This window comes from Poeciliopsis prolifica, unplaced genomic scaffold (genome assembly GCF_027474105.1).
Source record: "Poeciliopsis prolifica strain line A6 unplaced genomic scaffold, Auburn_PproV2 SCAFFOLD024, whole genome shotgun sequence".
Taxonomy (NCBI): Eukaryota; Metazoa; Chordata; class Actinopteri; order Cyprinodontiformes; family Poeciliidae; genus Poeciliopsis; species Poeciliopsis prolifica.
Window position 1 is genome coordinate 2,649,878 of NW_026562399.1, and position 15,733 is coordinate 2,665,610.

General features: G+C 39.6%; 2 protein-coding genes across 2 annotated transcripts in view; one reads left to right on the forward strand and one right to left on the reverse strand.

Annotated features, from left to right (window-relative positions):
* Positions 1 to 1,863, forward strand: part of rad51d (RAD51 paralog D) — an 18,797-nt gene extending 16,934 nt beyond the window's left edge. Inside the window, exons 10-11 of the mRNA XM_055046539.1 lie at positions 410 to 577; positions 1,752 to 1,863. Coding sequence (XP_054902514.1) covers positions 410 to 526 — 117 coding nt within the window. The 3' untranslated portion in view covers positions 527 to 577; positions 1,752 to 1,863. The remainder of the gene's footprint in view (positions 1 to 409; positions 578 to 1,751) is intronic.
* On the reverse strand, positions 1,124 to 15,460 carry lig3 (ligase III, DNA, ATP-dependent). Its single transcript, XM_055046538.1, has 21 exons — positions 15,185 to 15,460; positions 13,673 to 14,205; positions 13,157 to 13,285; positions 12,198 to 12,434; positions 11,940 to 12,091; positions 10,499 to 10,665; positions 9,767 to 9,844; positions 9,528 to 9,696; positions 8,869 to 9,024; positions 8,084 to 8,215; positions 7,923 to 8,002; positions 7,429 to 7,516; positions 7,279 to 7,356; positions 6,381 to 6,504; positions 5,530 to 5,672; positions 5,364 to 5,438; positions 4,429 to 4,575; positions 4,165 to 4,312; positions 2,562 to 2,641; positions 2,396 to 2,476; positions 1,124 to 1,975 (listed from the first exon to the last, which is right to left on the reverse strand). The coding sequence occupies exons 2-21, from the start codon at positions 14,175 to 14,177 to the stop codon at positions 1,745 to 1,747; spliced, it is 3,000 nt and encodes a 999-aa protein (XP_054902513.1). The 5' UTR covers positions 14,178 to 14,205; positions 15,185 to 15,460; the 3' UTR covers positions 1,124 to 1,744.
* Positions 15,461 to 15,733: the final 273 nt, after the last annotated feature.

A 15,733-nucleotide genomic window follows, 5' to 3' on the forward strand; every position in this document is an offset into this window, starting at 1 on the left:
AGCCGAGTGTTCTTCATCGGTTCATTTTGTTCTTGCAGATTTTTTTTTCCCTCTGATCCAAAATGTTTCTTCAGTTCTGAAGGTGATTGGAAGGTCAGATGCCCCATTGCAGAAACAAACAAAAAAAAAAAAACAATTCCTGGGGAATTAAGATTGTGGTTCTTGAGAACTTGTTTTAACTCTGTTGATCTCATTAAGTTTTCTTCAGTTATCTGTTCTTGACAGATCTATTTATTATGCTGTTACTCATCCAGATACTGCAGAGCTTTAATCAAACCTGCAGCAGAAGAGCAGACAGCTTCCACTGAAACAAAAAAAAAGTTAAATACTGTAATCTGACTACTTTAACTTAAAAACATCAGATGAAACAGACAAGCATCCAGTGAATTAATTTTGCTTTTTGTGTCAGGCTTGTCTCATCAAGGAGGATTTTGACCTGCAGTATTGGAGTCGAGCTGAAGGAGCAACAGGAGGTGGAGGAGGAGAGACGTCAGGAAAGAGGAAGCTGGACGAGACTGACCCTTAACCTTTAGCCCCTGACCCCTGACGAGAGGAACGCTGCAGCAATGACCAAAAGGTTCGTTTACGTTGCTGGATTGGAGTTTTTGACGGACGGGTTCAGGTGTCTCTCTGAAAAGTGACAGATTTAAATGCAGCCGATTCAATGACCTGACAGTTACCTGCTGAGTATCGACACATTAACCTGAGAGGCTGGAAGAAGGAAGGAAAACGAGGAGCTTAAATTCACTCAGAAATCCACAAAACTCAGTTAAGGATTCATTTAAATCAACTTTTACATTTTGTTGGGATTTTATATGATTAACAAGTTAATTAATAATCAAGAAGTGGAGCAAAACTTATTTTGTTTTCCAAACACAAATCTGAGAAGTGTGGCATGCACCTTTGCAAAATAGCGCTAGTGCTGTACGATTGGTTGAAGAACAACTGGTAACTGATTTTTTTTATTTTTAGTTGGATTTAAGTCCAGGCTTTGATTAGGCCATTCTAACCTAATCGTTGTCCATCTGGAAGCAAAACCTTCATGTAGTTCATGTTTGAACAGTTTGTGTAGTTTTAGCAATAAATTTCACCACAACTGGAACCTTAAGAGTACGTTCATGAGTTTAATGTGGCCCAAGGTGAGGGTTTTACACAGACCAGCCAGAGACGTAAATAAGAAAACTAACTTCCAAGTCATTTTTCCACACAGTACAAGATGTTGTTTTAAGTAAAAATAAAATCCTTAATATTTATGAAAAAGGTCCAGTGGCAAATTGTTTCAATTATAATAAAACCTTTTCCCCGTATTATAAGTGAAATAATTTGCCGAAACATTTTGATCAGTGTGATGGATTTTTTTTAAGTTAAAATAAGATCATGCTGAAAAGTTACCTGTAAGTACATTTGAAATGATACAATAATGTATTTGCACTAGAATAGAACATTTTTGCAGTTTTTTTCTGTAAAACAAAGATTGTATAAAAAAAAAGACATCACACAGTTTTTTCACCAGTATTTATTTGCAGTTCATGATCTTTCTTGCTTCTGTAGTAAAAAGTCAACTCCTGTTTAGTTGTGACCTCATTTTTCTTTGCAAAAGTTTCATTAGAATCATTATTCTCCAAACAAAAAGCCTCCAACTTAAATCTTAGTGTCTGCTGCTGAAATAAAAAAATGACCTGAGAGAACGTTGAACTGAAGAGCTGCCCTGCGACCCGACCCCAACACTCATGGTGCCTTCCTCTCAGCAGGGAGGAACGACGCGCCGCTTTCGGATGCATTCCCAGATCCAGCTGGGAGAGACCCTCTGGGCCCGGCTGCCCTCTGGGTCGCCCAGCGTGTGTGTAGCCGAGGCGGAGTCATAATCCGGCACCAGGTCCCCGTCGTACGCCACGAAGTACCGCCGCAGTCTGTCGAAGTCCTGAACGGAGACGGGGAGGAAGAGCTTGACCCCGCTGAAGATGTCCAACAGCGTCTGGAAGGAGCACAGACTGATTCAAACCTGACAGGCTGCAGGTACAAGATTCACTGCTAAACTGAATTCTGTCTGTTCTAAGTGTTGAGTTTCCCTTGTTTTTTTCTAGACCTACTTTCTCACAAGGTGTTTATGGTAAAGCATTTCTCTTATTTTAAGAGAATTTAAACTTTGATTTAAGGATGATAGAATTGTCAAAACACGTCGAGACAATTTAAACTCATGTGAGCTGGACTTTTATATTTTTTTAAGGGAAAATTTTAAATAAAAACATAGAGTTTTATTCCTTTTGGTTTTTGACTTCACTGAATGTACACATTAAAATAAATTTCTATTGCATTAAAACTACCACTTCTCTTCTCTGGACGACTGTGAGTTTGTTGAGGTCCACCTGGTTCGATGACGACATTTTGGACCAACCTTGTCTTTCCTCGGCTGCAGCAGCTGGGAAGACGTTTTGTTTTGTCCGTTGCTCTGAACGCTCTCCTCGCTCTTCTTCACCTGCAGCAAAGGGACACCTCATCACACCTTCCTCCACTGAGTGTGTGTAAATGTTGTGAAGTGTGTGTCGCGGTGCAGCTGGTACCTTCTTGGCGCTGGAGACCTCAGAGGTGGAAGTGCGGGGTTTTGATTTTACAGCCTTTGGTTTGGTAGGGGTGCTGTTACCTGTGAAGGAAAGCAAGAAGAAACCATTTTCTACCATTAATTTAGGTTTTCAATCACTACCTGTGTCTCCATCGACATTTGAACTTCTAAAATAATAATAAAATCATTTGTGTTTTCATCTTCTGGTTTGGAACGAATCAACCAGATGGTGGCGCTGCGCATGGCCGTAATAAATAGGAAGTGGAGGTTACAAACTTTCACATCTCTGCTCTAATTTTAGAACATGAACCAAAGTAAACTCCCAACAAGTTGCCTGTCAGATGCTCCAGCAACTGTAAATCATGATGCTGCGACTACTTCTGCCCTCTGATGGTCATTCTGTGCATGTACATCCCAATGCCTGGATTTTCTTTGTCCCTTTGGTCAGAAACAAACTACTTTGAGTTTTGCAGAAGTTTCTTCCCCTAAAGCAAACCAGGAGCTCTTTAATAAAACAGAAGAATGTTTGGAAATCGTACTTGGAGTACCTATAAAGAGGTCGAGGACCAACATCAGCTAAAAAACTTCAAGTTGCCTCCTTATAAATAATAGAAAACATTGCTGAGCCTGAGGACAACCGAAGTAGGTTCCCATCACAATTTCAGAACAATTGGACTTTTTTTTTTTGCTTGAGATTCTCACTGAGCATCCATAGCCTGTTGACAGCCCCAAAGTAAATTAACTCTACTGCAGCAATGTAATCTCTGATAATCACTGTTGCCACAAATATTGGCACGCCAACATTTCCAATGAAATAAAGTTAATTAAAGAATTATAGTTTTATTTTCTGAAGGACCATGTTGCTTTGACAACTCTGGACCAATTACTGAGGGCCAAACAGGGTTTCTGCACATTTTACCAACTCAATTCAAGACTTAAAGCTTTTATGCACAGAATGACGAAACTGGTGATAAATCTGCACTTTTCTATGACGGAGGCATAAAGAAAAAAAATGAATTAGCTGGCTAGCAAAGGTATATTAGCAGCAAGTTAGTGCTCAACTGCATTGAGTCACACAAGCAAGAAGGCGATTGCTAAATGTTGGCTCCACTCTGAAGCTTCTTGTGAATATTATAAACCTGATCCACAATATGGAAATGTTAACTTTTACAACACATCTCCAGAAGGAGAAAGGAGAGAGACTTTGGGGAAAAAATGGGATCTTTTTATAGCCGGAGACGTGTAACTGTTGTGAATCCATGTCATTCTGATTGACAGGCACTTGGAATTTCTCCTCTTTTATTTTTGTGAGTCTATACAGTGAAATGTCTGTAAAATTATAATGGTCATCAGTGTGACTGTCCACCTGTCTAAGCCCTCATGTTTGATGTTGTGTACTGGTATGTATAAAAATGAAGAAAAATGTCATGCACAGTATTACCACCAGGGGGAGCAACGATTGTGGCCGATTTTGAAGTGATTTTCCTTCCAGGAAATCAATATTCTGCTGCAATAAAAACAGATCTGAAGGGATTCCCGAGATTTCTACCAGAGGTGCCTTTAAATCTGACCAGCACTGTGTTAATCTGACCAATCGGACTCACTCGTCTTTTTGGCCGGACTGCTCCTACTGGATGAGGACGACGGCGAGTTTCCCCCGCTGTCTCCTCCTGATGAGCCTTTGTCGTCAGACGTAGAAGGACCCGCCGTCACTTTAAAGTCGCAGTTCTCCTTCGAAATGCGAAACAGCTCCTGGGCAGAAGGATGGAAAGGTCAGAGGCCGAGTGTCTGGATCTCCTTCAACCCTCCCATCAGGTCTTCTGATGGCCATCTTGTTAAAACTAAGCAGGAAGAGGCTGGGCAATTACCCTGAGCTGGTGCAGGTTGGTGGCCGTCTTCCAGTCCTTGTCGTCGCGGATTCGCGTCATGCGGGGGAAGCGGATGGAGATGCCGTCGGCAGTGTGCATTTCTGATTTGGAAAACTCTGCGCCGGTGATCTCCCAGACCGGCGCTTGCTGCAGGAAAGAAAACAGAGACAAGCAGGTAGATCCGAGACACGGCCCACCATTGTTCCAGATGCTTTTAACAGTTATTTCTCATCAAATAGAATAAATTGCTTTATGAAGTATTTAGCAAACGATATTTCCTGCGGCAGAAATGATGTTAAATTAAATTCTTGTCCCATATGAATGCAAAATGTTTTTAATACTTTTGCATCCTGAGAGACCTGACAGAAACCAAACTGTTATATCTAGGAAGAATGCATATCAAAACTTTTTTTATGCTGTCACAAGCTACATTTTCAATACAAGTACCCTCAAAGATTTGTCGATTTTCTGCTAGTGTCAAAAAGACAATTTCGTAGTTGTGGGCTTCCATTAAATGTTTCCATTGCAGTTTTGCAAAATAAACCAGTTTTGATGCAGCTAAAAATCACCTCATCCCAGAGCAAAAAACTTTGATGAGCAAATTTATCTTTGAAATGTCAGACTGAACAGTGATATGGAAACTCTGCTCGAGACAAAGACTATTCTGCCTGGAAAACATCTGAATTCATTTAAGTCATATTTTATACAAATCTGATCATAAACATTTTTGAGACAGAATCCTGCTTCTCCATGGGAACAGTGTGGTTTAACAACCATGACTTGTTGCGTAGTAATGGCACCAACAGATGCACTTCACTAGTTGGCTAATGGATGCTGTCCTATCTAATAATGTAGGTCTATACATCTAAAGGTTCTCCAGGACTGAACTTGAAAACCTCTACTCTAATCCAGACGTCAGCATGTTAAAATCTCACCTCAGGGTCACGGATAATGAAATCAGGATAATAGTTCTTGACAATTTTCAACCAGCTGGGAATTTTCCCGGGTTCCTACACACACAGAGAGACATGACAGATTAATATTTGTCAGTATTACATCAGCTCCATATTCCAGCAGCCTCTAAGCGGGTCCTCCTCTGACCTTGCTGATTTTGATCACATCCAGCTCCTTCTGGAGTCGGGCCAGCATGGCGTCATCATAGCCTCCGGAGCACTTGGTCACCGTGCACCACTTCTTCGAGTCCGGGTCATAGCAGCCCATCAGAAAGCTCGACATGATGCCCCCTGGTGGACAAAAAAGGGAAATTTATTCTCCCCTCTACCGCCCTACATTTGTTGTTCCTGCTTTTTACGTCGTCTTTAAACCTCATGAGAAGTTTCATTAGCCCTGCTTTGAGAGTTGAACCCCATTGTTGTGTTCCCAGTTTTATTTCACACCCATTACCCCCCCTCATAAATCTCCCTCCCCAGTGGCATCCTCGCCTTATGCATTGCATTACATCTGCATATTTTTCACATGAAGTACTTCGATGCTCATTTGTATTCCCAGTCCAGCACTGTGTTACACTGCTGCCTGCAGAATGTGCAGTCCTTCTTCATGCACTCAGTGAGCACAAAAAATAAAAAGCACACCCTCCACCCAAAAAAAATATATGCGTACATAAGAGTCCTGACAGAGAAATGTAAACGATTACATTTGCAAGGAGTGGGTGAGAAGGTGGCACTGCATAAACAAAATCTTACTAAGTAATGTCTAGTTTGTAGTGCAAACACCTCAGTACACTTGAAAAAAGACAAAACTAACTTACAAGTTACTTTTCTGCAATATATATCAGCTTGTTTTAAGTCAACAATTCCCTAGTATTGATGAAACAGTGCTAGTTCCATTCAGAGACTGTTTCACTTTTGACATTTTTTCATAATTTTTAAATTTAATCTGATGATGACATCTAAACATCTCGCAGATATATTTGACCTCAAACGTTGACAGACCGTTTGATCCTTTTCCGTAGAAGGCACCGAGCACCACCAGGTCTGCCGTGTCGGCCATTGCTCCCTCGTTCAAATAATCCTTTTTCACCTTCAGCCAGTGTCGCTTCCCCGGCTCATAGCTTCCCTGAGACACAGAAGAAGCCCAGATGGATTAATTCACCACTTCAGCTGCAGTTGAAACCAAAACCTTAAAGACATTTAAAACACACATAACTTTCACCATTTGACATAAAACCAGACTGACATTAGGATTCTAGCAAACCTAATGTTTTAGGTTTGTTAGGATCAGGATAACTAGTTTTATTGTATTACTTTCTGCAGCTTTAAAGGTTTCCACAAACACTAAAGTGTGGATGGGTAATCAAAGTCTGATGTGGACCAAAGGACACCAACTCCAGTCCGCCAAGAAACTTGAGTCTCAGTTCAGTTTGAATGCATATGTGAATGCCAAGTGGGCTGGTGACCGCTCCAAAAGCAGGAAGTGATTACAACACAGGGTATTCTGGGTAAATACAATCAAAACACCTGCATCAGCCAAAGACAAATGAGAAATCATACAACCGCTAAAAATCTGACGCCACTCCATTTTTGTTTACATCTTGTGAAGAAGGAAGTTGCGCTCAGAGGTTTTCATGTTTTCTTCAGTGGATCTTGGGGCAGCGCCACCACAGGCGAGGAGGGGAACAGGTTTTTCAATGGAATGCGTCGATATTACCCAAAACTTTTGGTTGAAGGATGAAGAATGTAACTGTGCCAAATACTGAGGAAATGCATGTAAACTTCCATATTTGAAGGAATTGAAGAAAACAAATTAACAAACAGACATAAAGCAGGAAAACAACATACAGGTTTCAACCGTTCACTCACAGATCAACCTGACGCTTTTCTTTCCACTGACCTTTACGTCTTTCAGCACCAGGCCTTCCAGTCCTTCTCTGATGACGCGAGTTATCATCTCTGCCAGATCTCCTGCTCTCTAAAACGCACACAGAATATAAATCCGCAGGTTTATGCAGAGACAAAGCAGAAAGCCTGACTCAACACTTACCGTGACGTGCTTCATCTCTGAGAAGAGGATCCTGTTTGGGACTTCCACCATGTTGTCGTCCAGGAACTTCCTGCGTTCGCAGAGCGGCCTGGAGGACACGGAGCCAGTAGAAAAGAGTAAGCCAACTTCAAATTATTCATTTGTGTGTGGGATCACCAAACCGCAGATTACAGCCAAGTTAATTCCTTCTTGGTTTTCCTAATGCAAAACTCCCAAATCTACATTTCTTGTTGATTTTTGTGCTATTTTTGATCCCATAAGTATAAGAAGAGGGATTGACTTAAATGCTTTACAAGTTTAATCTTCACTTAACTTTATCTTGATTGCTTATAAAAATTAGAGAAATTAATTTATGTTGTTGTGTTGTAATGTTGAAATGTGAGACTTTTAAAGTTGCAGACCCTGCAGAGACAAACTGATTTCTGAGATTGAAAAGTCACAGATTTTGGGGGGGAAATTTCTATATTTCTCACTGGAAATACAGAAAATCTTACCTTTCCATCAAACTCACACCGTTGAAGTAAATGCAGTCGAACACAAACAGACACACGTTGGCGTCCTGAAAGGCAGCTTTCTGAGACAAAGAGAAGTTTGAAGTCTGACTACAGAGACTGAACCAAAAGAGGAAAAGACAAGAGCAGGGAGAGGTTCTCACCTTGTGAACACCCAGGGTGCCAAAAGGCAGCGGTTTGCTGGTCTTTGTGTCGATCAGCAGGACTTCAGCGTCCAGAATCATGCTGTGGCCACCGGGGAAAGCCTGAGGGATGTAGTCTTTGAAATGGGCCACCTGAAATGCAAAACTCTTATGTCATTGCTCAACATCTGGGAGAAAACATTTCCACATCTGGTTGGAATCAAATAGTTTTGATAATGACTGGTTTTAGGATTTCAGATTCAGATTTTAGGATTTCAAAACCACAGCGAATTTCTGTCATAGGGTTTAAAACTGAGGAGAAACCAGGGAGTCAGGTGGTTGTAGTGAAACGGCTAAAATCCAAACTCCAACTCTGCTTTTCTCACTGTAAATAATTCAGTCACTTCTACTGTGTTTCCATTAATCACAATAATTTTAAAATTACAGAAAACTGTGGTAATTACACTCCAGTCTTTCCCCCACTTCATTAACCTTTCATTACCATAAACTGTCTAATTACAGACCTTAAGTACTTAATCAGCTGTTTGGATGAGAGGCTGAATTGGCAAGGAGCTTCCAGGAAGCTAAAATTGCTCCTCAGACACCAAAATAAGTCCAAATTCAAGCATCTAAAAAACAGTTTCACTGCACTTTTACACTTTAGTCCACACTGCACCTCCATCTAGTGGACAGAGAGTGCAAAAGCATGAAACAGAACTAGTTTAGGTGTTGTAATGTTGAAACGTGGGACTTCTAAAGTTGCAGACCCTGCAGAGACAAACTGATGCAAGTCTAACAGGACCAACCTTGTGGGGCAGCACCGGCTTGAGGCTGCGGCTGAAGTAGCTGAAGGTGTTTCCGTTCTTGTGGACCTGAACGCGCTCGCCATCGTATTTTATCTCGGAGTACATACCATTTGGACATTTCTTCATGGCGTACTCGATGGATTTACACGCCTCGGCCTGGAATCACACATAAGAAAAAAACAAGCACAGACAGACAAGCTTCAATGTGTTTTATTGGATTTTATGTGACAGATCAACACAAAGTTGTGAATATTTGTCACGTGATTGGAAAAAGGGATGATGAATAAGTGTGGCATCCATTTGTTTTCACCGTAAATTAAAACTAATTACAGCTGAAACAATTATCAAATAGTCAACTACTAACAACATCACTAATTGATTTAGTGTTGATTAATCTAAAATCTTCTAGAAAAAAAAACGAGGAAATTTCAGAGCTTGAGAAGTCAATTTTGAATATTTTCAACTTTTGGAATTCATGGGGAAAAAAGTATTTCTGCCAAAAAACTGGAAAATTTGCTGCCGTATTCAAAAGAGGTAATAAATGTTAGAACTAAAGAAAGAAGTAAGCTTAAAAATGAGAGAGCAATTTAGCAGTCTATTAACTAAGCCGTGATAGAAAAGCAATATTCATAAAGTGTGATGTCAGAGTCGGGCCTCACCAGCATCGGCTGGACGGGCGTCATGAGCGACGCCTCGACGGTCAGGAGCTTCCTGGGTCCAGAGCCGCTGGAGGCATCCTGCTGGTTCCTCAGAACCCTCTCGATCACGTCGCCAAGGTTACGGGAGGCCTTGAAGGCATCATACGCGTTTGGATCTACCGCGTCCAACCTGAGTGGAGGAGCAGAAGTTTATAAACTCGGTCTGTTCATGCAGGCAGCGCTCTGGGACGAACACTTACACGTGTTTGGCGCCAGCGTTCATCTTCAAGTCGTGCTTAATGAGCCTGATGATGCATTTCAGGTCGTTGCTGGTGCATCTGGGAAAGAGAAGCAGGAAATTCTAACACATGGTCAGGAACCGAGCTGCAGACTGCAAGAAGCAGATGACAGTTTGTGTGCATAAGGTTTTTCCAATTCAACCTAAATATGTTTTAAACAGAACTTATTGGCTATTAAAGACATCAAAAAATTCTGAAATACAGGAGGATGACGTTTAAAAGAAAAAAGTAAAAAAAAAAAACCCTACTTGATTTATTCAGTGAAGAATTTTAAAACTAATATAGAAGTCAGATGCTGCCAAAATTGGCAAAAAGAAATTAACACATTTAATGACAGTGGAAACATAATTTTTTTGTCATTTGCCTTTTCTCATCTTTGTGTTTTTTCCCTTTTTTCTCATTTGTTTTCCCCTCTGACTTAATAAAAACTTCATCTAAAGCTAAAAAACAGTGAGTACTGCATAGCATTACCAGTTTAACATGCCCATACATTCCTCTTTACCCTCCCTGCAAATACTTGAGAAGAATCTGCCATCTTTTTATAAATTAACCGCATTTCATTTGAACGACTTAAACAAATTCACATTAAATACTTAAGCAGATCTTTTCTTCATGGTCACATGAACCTACCAGAACATTGCACTAAATGTTCTGGTAGGTTCTGCCTCCCAGCCTGACAGGACAAAACATTACTTTTTGGCGATGCTCTCCAGCTCGCTCTGCTGCTCGTCCTCCTTTGTGAGCTGGGCGAGGCGCATCAGGGACGCATCTACTTCCTGGATTGTTAGGAGGCTCTTGGCAGCGGGAGGAAAATATTTGCTCTCCTCGAAAAAAATCCTCACAGTTTCTGACACATCGCCCTTCAGAGAAAAATAAAACAACACATGAATGGGAGCAGTTTAAAACAGGAATGAACAAATATGACTGTTTGGGCTGAAAATTGATAGACATTTTTCTCACTGCTGACATCACTCCTGTTTCAGTTAAACACTCCATAAACCTGAACTGCATTATCGCTAGCTTTGTTTCCATTAGAGGCAATATGAACTACAATGTTCATCACTATGCTTAGCAGTAGCATGATAATGATAAAAGTGACAATAAGAATCATTTATTAAACGCTGCTCTTGAAAACATTCCCATTAGCAATGTGATTCTTCAGGACACCAGTTACATAATAAAGAGTGATTTGTAAAACTAAACTGTTCCTAGTAAGTGCATTTAATCATATTTGCATATTTATTGATGCTTTCATTAAGCAAGCGGTGGAGTAAACTCAATCTTGATATAAGGACAGTTTTGGGGACTTTCAACAAATTGGAATTCATTGTGACAACAAAAAAATGTAATTCTCATAAGAAATGTATCACGAATTAAGGTTTTTTTTTAAAAGCAACTTGACATGATAACGGGATGCTACTGTCACATAACCAACACACCACTCTCCAGAAACGCATGAAGTCAACAACAAAATGAAAACAAACATTGGTTATTAGTACAGGCCCAAGAACAATACTTTTATGCAAAAAATAATAAAAAGAACTAAAAAAAATTATCTGATACAGATATTTATGTCGACATATTGTGCATCGCTGGTTCAAAAGATGCCTTTACAGCATTTATCGTATCAGTTATCATAAATTTCTTGAAATAATTGCGATTTATTATTTTTAAAAAAGATCAATTTAATGAAGCTAAAAACCCCCAAACTGTCCATATTGTTGGGAATTTTAGTCTGTTTTTCCCACTGGTTCTTCAATAAAAGCACCAAGAAGTTTAAAAATCTTGTTCACTACAGTTATAATTCACAGTTTAATAATTTAGATCAAACTTCTTTATGTGACTGGTGTCCAACAGAAGCGTCTCACAAAAAAGAATGTTTTTCAAGAGCTGTATTTGTGTTTGCTGTAACTGATTAATTGAATTGTTCTTATAGTCATTTTGATTCTCATCACAGTAGTGCAAAATATTATGATAAAACTTTAAGTATACATTCCCCACCTCTATTTTACAGAAACAAACATCTATTTGGATCAGTAACCTGAAACAGAGAATTTCTCTAAAGGTTTTATGCAGAAAGGGCTAAAAGCCTGACATCATGTTCGGAGTTATTCATGAACGCTGCTGGACAGACCTGCTCCAGATCTCGCACCATGTCCTCCTGGTTGGATCTGAATATGCGGCTGAAGAGTTTCACTATCTGCTTATCGTTCAGGTTGTAAACACTTTTAACCACGCCTGGCAGCAGCAGTTTCACCGTCAAGTAAAGATCTCCGTAAAATTTATCTGTTATAGAAAATGAAAAAAAAAAAAAAAAACAGACATGGTAAAATCTCAAAATATAAAAAAAACAACAACAAAAAAAAACAAGTAAACTAAAGTTAAGGCCAACCTCCTCCTGTGCCCTTCTTCAGAAACTTCTCTATAATCTGTGTCTTGCTGTTGTAGCTGTTGTTTTCAGCCACCATTGCGCAGAGTTTGCGAAACTCCCTGAAGAGACAGTCTTTGTGCTGGGCGTCGCAGAGCTGAGTGGACAGGGCGCTGCTGGAGCCAGCTTTGGCTGCCGGGGACGTCGACAGTCCGGGGCTGCTGGAGCTGTCTGAGCTGCCCGAGCTGCCAGCCTTCGCAGCTAATGTCAGAATAAAGCAGAGCCATTAAATAAAAAATTAAAAAAATTACAATTTTTACACGTCCTAACTTTGACAAATCTGCCAGTTCTACTCGCTGTATGGTTTTAGCGCTGAAGTTATAAAAGTCAACATATAACAAGCTCAAGCTTTTCTCAACTTATCAATTATTGTAGGGCTGAGCTGGTTATTTAACTGACTACTAACTGGATGGCAAAAGGTGCCAGAGGGCTTTTCATTTTTGTACATAATTTAAACAAGGTGACTAGCTAATACTAATACAGCCACTTGAGGACTTGTGGGTAAAACATATTTGCAGACAATAAAAGTCTGTTTTATTTTAAACACAAAATGCATATTCATTTGACCGGTTTTGGCTTCTGTACTACTCAGAGTATTATTTCAACAAATGGCCTTTTTTGAGTCTCTATAATCCAGTTAACTAATCAGTCTAATTGTACCAAAAGGGGGAAAATAAAAATCACATACAGAAAATACAATCAGTGTTGCCAGATTTTGCAAGAGAAACAAGCAACAAGCTCTATGAAAACAAGCCCCAAAAAAATCTAAACTGGCAACCGCACAAATCCAAACAATTTTACAGTGGTTTTACACTTTTTTGAAGAAAGTCAAACCCAAATAACCATCTTCACATTCAAATGCAGTCCAGGTAAGAGCAGCATTGAAAGTTTAGTTGCATTAATCCAGTGTGAATGTATTTTACCTGTGAAGCCAGAAAACTTCCTCGGAGCATTGACAGAGGGGTCAGCAGGGGGCGCCATGAGCTGACCGGTGGTGTTCAACTTGGCCTGGACTTTCTTTTTAGGACTTGCATTGACTTTGGCCATCAGGTCTACAAAACAAGAGGTTTGACAACAATAGAAGTTAAAAAGATTTTTTTTAAAAAGAGTCAAGCATTAAATAATAGTTTGAGAATGACTTCTACATGCAAGCTTTGTGCTTCTCACATTGCTAATGACTCTTGCTAGTAAGTATTAACAGTTTGCTACTGCTATTCTTAGTCGCTTTGAGTAATAAGACATAGTGAGTGAAAATGTCTGCACATAATTCAAACTTTTCCATTTTGCCTATGTAGAATGAGATTTTCATTAACTTAAGGTCAATGTGCATTTTCTTAGGTGAATAAGACATTTTAAGACCTTAATTTTAGATAAATTAATTGAACACCCTGTTTAGATTTAGATTGAGCAGTAGATGATTTATCGGCTCTCTGCTGCACCTGAAACGTGTTTATTAATGAGCTCTTTGTCCTCATCCTGCAGCTCCTCCCAGCCCTCCAGCTCCGTCAGGTCCTCGATCTTCTTTGTCGTGGCTCTTGCCCTCTCCAGCTTCTCAAATATGCACTTCACGTGATACCACTCTTTCATTTCGCCAGCAGACTCGCTGAAAGGGTTTGGCACAATTTTCCCTATGCGCACGATGCCCTTCTGGATTTTGTCCTTGCATTTCTTGCACCCCGCCGTGCCACGCTTGGCGTATTCCACAAGGAAGCGCTGTTCGGACATATTTGGCCACTCGGAAAAGCACCGCCGAACTGAAGTCCAGGGACTGTGTCTTTTTTGAAGATGGTATTGATGGGCTGCTAGGGGCTTTCGCTGATCAGAAGTAGATGAAATTAGAAATGTTCTGCAAAACGTTGGTTGTTTACAAAGGATTAGTGTCCCAAAAGGTTGTCGGCCCACACAGACAGTCTTCTGAACCAAGAAAACAAGATGCCTCTGCATGTAGTTATGACTGTCGGGAAGTTAGAGCCTAAACCAGAAAAAAACAAATGGTTAAAGAGGTTAATTTTGATCAGTTTCAAAAAACACATGAGTAAGAACCAGATACAAACTGAAAGTAGCTGGAAGAAACAAATGAAAGGTGATCAGAATTAGGAGAAGAGTGTAGCAACTGCAACAAAAAAATAAATATTGTGGTTTATCAACAAGTTGAAAAGAACAAACATCCGATAATCAGAATGACCTTTCGCCCTCAAAGAATGAAAGAAAAATTCAAACTTGTACACTCAATTCAAGTCTTCAAAGGTCATTGAAGTTGTATTGTGTGATATTTCTTTAATAAAAACAGATTCGAATTTTAAAAAAAAATACATTTTAATTTACATTCACTCCCGCTGAGAACAATGTCCCCCTCAAAAAACTCTGTAAGTTTACTATTGTCTGAACACAAAACTGGTTCAACTCTTAAATTTGGATGTCATTTTATTGAAGGATTCAGTGGCCTTTACAAATAACACACAATCCTCTGAAAGCTTTAATAAATAGGAAAAGACTGCCGAGCTCCACAGACGTTGGTCCACACATTTGATAAACTGTTTACAATATCTTTCAACTGATTTGTTTTTTGTTACAAAGATTTAATTTATGAAACTTGGATTTGTTTATTTTTCAACGTTTCGCTGTTTTGACTGAAATCTTAGTATTTCACTTGCACAGAAATTCAGCATCTATGTGGTAATATTAATCTTGCTAGTAATAAGTTTTACACAGACAGTGTAACTATCCAATTTAATGTATGTTTTGGTCACGGTCTTTTATTTTCGAAGCAAAAACTTTAACAACGACAAAAGTAAGATGAATGCTACAAAGACAACTCGAAGTTAGCATTAGTTGCAACCAGTACTGTCTTACACTGGCTACAACTGACGAGACAAAATAAACCAAGCATGACATTGTTGAATAATATCTCAAATGTAGCCAATAATTACACTTGAATGTTTTTACTGTACCGTGTAGAAGACGCATAAAAGGAGATGATGAAGATGAATCTACCTCCTCATTGTTATTTAGCAAACAGCTAACTGCCTCCGTGTCAAACCTACGAGTTGTTAGTACTTCCGGTTTTTATTTACAAAATAAAAGTTTTTCATAAAATTAAAAGAAGACGTCACATATTGCTGTATGTGACATGAGATATGTGTATGTCACAATTATGTTACCTGTACAAAAAAAATTATACAACTGAAAAACCGCGCAGACATTGAGAGTCTCTGTGTTTGAGGCAACACAACGTAACTGCGAGCGACAAGCTGCACTGCAGACCATACACTTGCTGAAATGTGTGGCACAACTGCTGCATATCGCCCTCTGCTGCAGGGGAGAAAACAATGGCTCAATCTGAAACACGGTAAACATTTAAGTAGAAACAAAAGACTGATCGGCCTATGTGAGCAGTTCGATGGATGTCATTTGTTTTTCTCCCTGCAGACATTCTTAATCAGAACTTCACATAACATTACTTAGAAAACACATTTAGCTAAAATTACTGAAAACCTAAA

Coding starts and splice junctions, on each gene's coding strand:
- lig3 (XM_055046538.1), bottom strand. CDS start 14,177: ATGCAGAGGCATCTTGTTTTCTTGGTTCAGAAGACTGTCTGTGTGGGC. Junction 13,286..13,672: donor CATTAATAAACACGTTTCAG/GTGCAGCAGAGA, acceptor CTTGTTTTGTAG/ACCTGATGGCCAAAGTCAAT. Junction 4,313..4,428: donor CCAACCTGCACCAGCTCAGG/GTAATTGCCCAG, acceptor CCTTCTGCCCAG/GAGCTGTTTCGCATTTCGAA.